General features: G+C 36.5%; 1 protein-coding gene across 2 annotated transcripts; it reads left to right on the plus strand.

Annotated features, from left to right (window-relative positions):
- The first annotated feature begins 353 nt into the window (after window positions 1–353).
- On the plus strand, window positions 354–6,264 carry LOC110912648 (polyadenylate-binding protein-interacting protein 9). Of its 2 annotated transcripts, XR_004880440.1 has the most exons (11): window positions 387–687; window positions 2,107–2,232; window positions 2,333–2,377; window positions 2,465–2,537; window positions 2,874–2,986; window positions 3,070–3,129; window positions 3,273–3,320; window positions 3,977–4,042; window positions 5,170–5,231; window positions 5,321–5,433; window positions 5,916–6,264. XR_004880440.1 is itself a non-coding variant. In XM_022157416.2 (10 exons), the coding sequence occupies exons 1-10, from the start codon at window positions 451–453 to the stop codon at window positions 5,379–5,381; spliced, it is 891 nt and encodes a 296-aa protein (XP_022013108.1). In that variant the 5' UTR covers window positions 354–450; the 3' UTR covers window positions 5,382–5,641. The 2 variants fall into 2 exon arrangements, 1 of the variants encoding a protein (XP_022013108.1); XM_022157416.2 differs by lacking the exon at window positions 5,916–6,264 and having other exon boundaries at window positions 354–687; window positions 5,321–5,641.
- Window positions 6,265–6,561: the final 297 nt, after the last annotated feature.

Consider the following 6,561-nt stretch of genomic DNA (forward strand, 5'->3'; position numbering starts at 1 on the left):
AATTTGCATTTGATGATCATCAGCTCACCTTCTATAATAATCACTTTTAGTCTAAAACTGAACTTCGAAAACTTTGCTCGTATGACTTTAATCTTGTTTTTAAGTTGTTTTTATAAATTGTTGTTACACCACTGATTACGTTCAAGATTTTTTGTCCGAATCTCTTTAGAATTCTTGGCAACACTCGGGTACCCGCCGCAACGCGCGGGCAATTTAACACCAATAATTCAGTGATATATCGGTTATATCGGTCAAATATCGGTTATATATCGGTCATATCGGTCAATATCGCCGATAGTATTTTCCCTTTGAAAATTTGACCGGTTAACGTCTATTTTTGTTATTTACCCTTTTTCTACACAAACCCATCAACTCCTCATCGTCCTGTGATCAAATTCCTCATAAACCCTAACTCTGCAATTTCCAATCAAAAACCGGAATTGGGTTTTGATGGCTGCTGTTCCTGACGATATGAATGAGAGTGAGAATATCAGCGTCTCTAATTCTAATGATAGCGATTCTATTTCTGATCTTTTGTCCAGTGTTGACTTGAATCCTCTGGCTGATGTGTTCGATCCCTTTTCGGACTCATCATTAGATAGCAACGATCATCCGTTCGAATTTCCGCCACTTTGGTGGATGCGTCCAAGTTTTCCTGAGATTAACGGGTTTCTTCATAATCGTATGGTATGTTCTGTTCTGTTTTACCCTTAAGTTTCAGATTGTTTCAGTTTTAGGATTGCTTATTAACACCTGTTTATCTCTTAATTGGGTGAAGTTAGGTGTTTGGGATTGATTATTGATTCTTATTCTTTTTTCTTATTATATGTTTAATTATCTATGTAGCACGGGGACTCCATTTATGTGGCCGTACCCGTCTCGGGTACTTGTCGGGGACGGAAACACTATGGGTACTCGTCGGGGACGTTTCCTAAACGTTTCCAATGTTGGGACGTATCTGGTAGAAGTATACAGCCCGTTTCCATTTATTTTTAGGGTTTTTACCCTTTCAAATTCCACAACCGGCCATTAAATAAATAGACCTATCATATTCGGCTTCTCTAATCTCTAAACTCTCAAGTCTCATCATCTCTAATTCTCTATCGATTGCCGATCTGTCACTAGATGAACCGGAATTGGAAAATGATTTGATTATTGATAATTAATTACCTTTGGAAGATGTAGTATTTTTGGAATTTGTTTAATGTATTTTTATTTTTTATATTTTTTATTGTCGTACCCGTATCTTGGAATTTTGAGTTTTGCCGTTCCTCGTTCCCGTATCGTCCCCGTACCCTGATCCTGTACCCGTTCCAGTGCTACTTAGTTAATTATTATTATTATCTTATGCCCGGAAAAATGGGCAGGTTGGGTGTGGCAGGGTAACGGCTCAGAAAAATGTTTGGGTCAGGACAGGTTGTTTTAAAAATATGGGCATTCTGGTTCGGGTCAGAACAGGTTGGACAAAATGGGTACGATTGAAACGGGTCATTTTGGAAACAAGCAGCATTGTCAAACTCTAAGACAAATGTTTGATTATTTTTACTTCGTATATTTTTAAATTATTTTTATTATCTTATACCCGGCAAAACGGGCAGGGAACGGGCTAAAATGTGTTCTGGTCCTGATGGGTTCTTTTGAAAAAAAAATGGTCATTTTGGTTTGGGTCAGAAGGGGTTCGGACAAAAAACGATACGGGTCGAAACAGGTCATTTTGGAAGCAAGCAAAATTGCCAAACTTTTAAGACAAAGGTTTATCCGATTATTGTGTTATGTTTACCATAGAAGCAAGTCCCATCATTATTTCAAGAAGCATAAGCAAGTCCAATCATTATTTGCTTCCCTTTCATAGTTCTATTATCTTAGTTTTTTAAATTTTGATAATTTTGTTAGAGGATAAATATGCTAGTGATCATAGATATTCAAAGCCAAATGAACACGGGATTTTGGGACGTTTTCTGAGTTTATTTCTTAACTGGAAATTGAACAAGTACAAAACAGAAAATGGAAACTCTCTTACTTTTACTGCTTGAAATCTACCTTACCTTTATATGAGAAAATGAACAGCGTAAAAAAAGTATAACTCCATATCTTCGGTCAACCCAGATGAGGTGTAGATTCCATCAAAATAAGTATAATCGGGGGAGAAGACAGTCGAATGGAAGAAATTTCAAAGCTCAAAGAGAAGACAGGATTAAGAGAACTATATATGTTTCGGACATTGATCATAATGTTAGTATGAATTATCATTTCTCATTTACTTCTTTTGGTATATGAAAATCTTTTAATAAGTTTTTCATAACATATTTATTTATTTATTTTCTTTTTTTAGGTCACCAAAGATCGACTTGTGGCACTATTTAGCACCTATGGACAAGTAACTCCTTTGGTCTTTAAATTTAATTTATTATTTTTAAATTTATGTTCAATTGATTGTTTCAACATTTTGTATGCCATTATAAAGGTTCTGGACTGTCGAGTTTGTGGTGATCCACATTCACGTCTCCGCTTTGCATTTCTGGAATTTGCTGATAAGAGTATGTAGTACATTTTAACTTTAAAATTTGGAATTTTTATAGGGCTAATAGCTTAAAAATATTAACTAACTTTTTATAGGCCTGAAAAATCACTAGAGTTTAAAATTTTGATCTAAGCTAAAACTTTCAAATACTTCATCTTAGGATAACATATATCACTCGGTAACGGGTCAAAACGGAGAAATTATTAGAGTTCAAAATTTTGGTCTAAGCTAAAATTTCAAAATTTTCATGTTAAGATAATAAATATCACTCGGTAATGGGTCAAAACGGTGATGTGAAAACTGAGGTGTCGGTAACTTTGACCACGCTAACTTTGCTTTTTAATGATGGCAGATTCTGCAAGATCAGCTCTTAATCTTAGTGGCATGATGATGGGATTCTCTCAAATAACGGTCTTGCCTTCAAAAACGGCAATTCTTCCTGTAAATCCAACTTTTCTTCCCAAAGTAGGAATCGCTCTAATGATATCTAAATTTTTAGATATTAAAAGATGCCACTATTTATTAATATTTATTTATCTAAAATACAGTCAGATGATGAGAAGGAGATATGTGCAAGGACAGTCTATTGTACAAATATTGACAAAAAGGTTGAAGCTTTCTTTTTTATTTTTCCATTTATTTTGTAATGATCTGTCTGATTAAATGAGTTTTTTTTACTTATTTAAGATGTAACAAATAGGTTCGTGTCTGCAAAAAGAAAAAAAAAATCATAAGAAGCGTCGTATTGTAGGTTTCTCGAGATGAAGTCAAGAACTTTTTTGAAGCAAGATGTGGCGAGGTTGGGACAGTGTTCTCAATTTTTTTACTATTTAGCCTTTTTCTGTTGCGGGTTTCTATGTTGTTAAAAGCGCGTCGGGCGCACACCTAGGCGCTCAGGCGTAGCGAGGCGAGGCTATAGCGCCTGGTAGTAGCTTAGGCACAAATCTGGGCTTTTTTTTTTGTAAAAAAGGTGCTCAGGCGAGCGCCCGAAACCAGGCGTAGCGAGGGAAAAACGTGTGACTAATTTTGTCGGGCGCTCCTTTCTTTTTTATGCTATTTTTAAAGCTTTTATACAGCGGTAAACCATTGTTTCAATTGACCTGAAAAGTCAACCTTTTAACTATTGGATAAAGATGTGTTTCCTTGTCGTTTTTAATCTAATCAGCCACCAGACCATACTCATCTTTTTTTAAAAACTAAAAACACCAAAAATGAAATGGCATTTATAATAGTTTCTTTATTTTATATGTGGAATTGTATCTATTTTCAAAGCATAATATATTTTTTAATATTTTTCTCTATGGGCGCCTTTCTTAAAAAAGCCCTCGCTTTTCTTGCGCCTAGGTGCCGGGTGAGGCCTATGCGCCTCGCCTGCGCCTTGCGTCTTTTACAACATAGGGTTGTACTCTGTTTGAGTGTTACTAAATATGTTCCTATGTTGAACTTGTTATTAAGGTGTCTCACATCAAGCTTTCGGGGGACCATGTTCATTCACGAATTGCTTTTGTCGAATTTGTTTCGGTAAGTTTTAATATTCGTTTCCAATGTTCTCTAGGAGTCTCATGTTATTGTGTGCCCCTTTAAATGAATCAAGTATGCCAAATGTTGACTAAACAAGATGAAAAATCTGACACATTATCTAATGAATGGGTTGATCTGGATTGTAGTTAATAACAATGACAATGGGTTGGGTATTGGTAATCTTGGTCACAAAGCTGATTATATACTCAATGCCCGGCGGGTTCGTAGGTATACCCGTTTATGGTCTTATGTGGTTAGAAATTGCATGTAGGTATACCCGTTTATGGTCTTATGTGGTTATATTCAACTACACTTCTAATAATTTTATGTTTCTAACAACGTTGACATGCCATTTATTCTATTTTCTAAGATTGTATGATATGTAAACATTCCGTTTCGATGCCGGTAAACAGGTTCAGGTAATGGGGCCGTATCACCTAATATCATTACCCATTCTAAACACGTGAAATTGTAGACCCGTTCGAAATGTTTTGGGGTTTAGGCGCGTTTGCCATCCCTTGTAGTTATCTCAAATCGGTGATAAATTTTTTTCCAGAGGATGGGCCAAATGGATTGGGCATGTTAAACAGACAGACAGTCCGTGAATCTAATTTAGTAGCAGACAACTGTAGGTGGTTTCTTTGACCCAGTTACATATAAATAGGTTTAGTTGAACGCCAAAAATTACCTTGTTCGTCGGGAAATTGACTAACAGCCGTCGATTCGTACCACACACTTCTGCTATCACTGTTTGATGGAGTTTATATGTATATGTTATTTTTTTAATACAACACATGAAAATTTATAGATAATATAGACGGTGTTGGCCTCTGTTAGATGTAGGGACCAAATGTGTAAAATCTTGAAACGTCAGGCACAGAAAGTGTTAAAAGTGGATAAAACTTGATGTTTTGACCAAACCTCTGGGAGGTAGACTGCATCCATCACTGCCATCTTCATTGGTGGCCAACTCGGCTTCATGTTGGTTGACCACCTCTCTCTCTTGCCTATAGGCGGCATTCGCCGACCGCGCCCTTGCAAAAGGATTCCAAGGCGCATCTCTTTCTTCTACATTGGGGACTTCTTGATGATGGTTTCTTTTCCTAATTATTTTTAACAATTTGCAGGCAGAGAGTGCGATTATGGCATTGGATTGCTCTGGGCAGACGCTTGGAAGCCAAAAGATCAGGTTAGTTTTCAATATGTATTTGTTACTTACTTTTGAAATCTTGATAATCAGTCCCTTGCTTAACATACACAAACTCTTCATTCTTGAAGGGTGAGTCCTTCCAAGACACCTGTGAAGGGCCGAGTGGCTCGCTCTCCCTCAACCAACTAATCATATACCTGTAGCATATGCACCCATGCATCCATGAGGAACCTTATGTTTGGTAATCTGTCCATCTTTTCTTTCCTTACTTTGGGCATTTTGGCTTTTGGCCTCAATAGTTATATTAACCAGAGGAATGACAGTCCCAACGTTGATAACTAATTTGTTCGGTTTTGCTTTTTCTCATATTACAACAAATGTAAAATACATAATATATAACACATATATAAATTTATATCAAAGTCTACAAGTGTAAGGCTCGAGCAAAATAAGCTTTAGAAACCGAATTTATTCAGTTCCATGCCCTTCATTTGTGGCTTTTTTAACAGCTCATTTGTAGGCTATACATTATTCGGTTTGAAACTGATTATACCCGAAACTGAATCAAATCAAACTAAATATAACCAAACCGAATTTCAAATTCGGTTCGGTTTAAACCGAAATTAAATCTGTAAAAATTCGGTCCAAATCCGAATCCGGTTAGAACCGAATAACCCAAATTTGAGTGTTGTCCAGCCACTTTAGCCCAACCTTTTGTAACAGACCATGATATCAACATTGAGACTCGGTCGAAAGTGGTGGAGCCGAACTGCACTGCTAGACCAGCCTTTCTCCCCTCAATTAGTGGACGACCCAAGGAACAGCCTACATTGACAGACGTCAATCACAGTGCGTTTCCAGTTAACCTGTAGCCTGATCGTCGACTCATCGGTCTTCTCAAAGCTCGCCTCCAATGACTCAATTGGTACTTCGATAGTTACAGTATGTCAATAAGTCCAAATATTACTATAAAATATAAATTCAAGCAGTTTCAGCAAGTGCATAGCACCTATAACTTGAAACAAATGGAAAGATTAGATTGATATTATGTGTAAAAACCCCTGCAGAATCATTATCCATCAAAATAAAATGATAATACTATATATTTCAAAATTCCAGGCCCGTTTGGTCGATGGAATTTGAAGGAATTGAAATGAGTTCCATAGAAAATTGTGTTTGGTTGGTAAAAATGGAATTTGAATTGGAATGAATTCCAACACTACGTGGATTTCAACAATAAGTGAATGGAATGTTTTAAAATGACCAAACACCCCCATACGTTTCTTCCCATGTGATTCATGGACAAACAACCTCATCGTACAAAACATATGCAACACATCAAAGAAAAAAAAACGCGGTGACATTTTCG

The sequence above is a fragment of the Helianthus annuus genome, chromosome 15 (assembly GCF_002127325.2).
Source record: "Helianthus annuus cultivar XRQ/B chromosome 15, HanXRQr2.0-SUNRISE, whole genome shotgun sequence".
NCBI lineage: Eukaryota > Viridiplantae > Streptophyta > Magnoliopsida > Asterales > Asteraceae > Helianthus > Helianthus annuus.

What these genes read in the sequence shown, in the direction of transcription:
- LOC110912648 (XM_022157416.2), top strand. Translation starts at nt 451, where the DNA reads ATGGCTGCTGTTCCTGACGATATGAATGAGAGTGAGAATATCAGCGTC. An exon ending in TCTGGAATTTGCTGATAAGA is followed by an intron (nt 2,538 to 2,873) that starts GTATGTAGTACA and finishes TAATGATGGCAG; the next exon opens with ATTCTGCAAGATCAGCTCTT. An exon ending in CTTTTGTCGAATTTGTTTCG is followed by an intron (nt 4,043 to 5,169) that starts GTAAGTTTTAAT and finishes AACAATTTGCAG; the next exon opens with GCAGAGAGTGCGATTATGGC.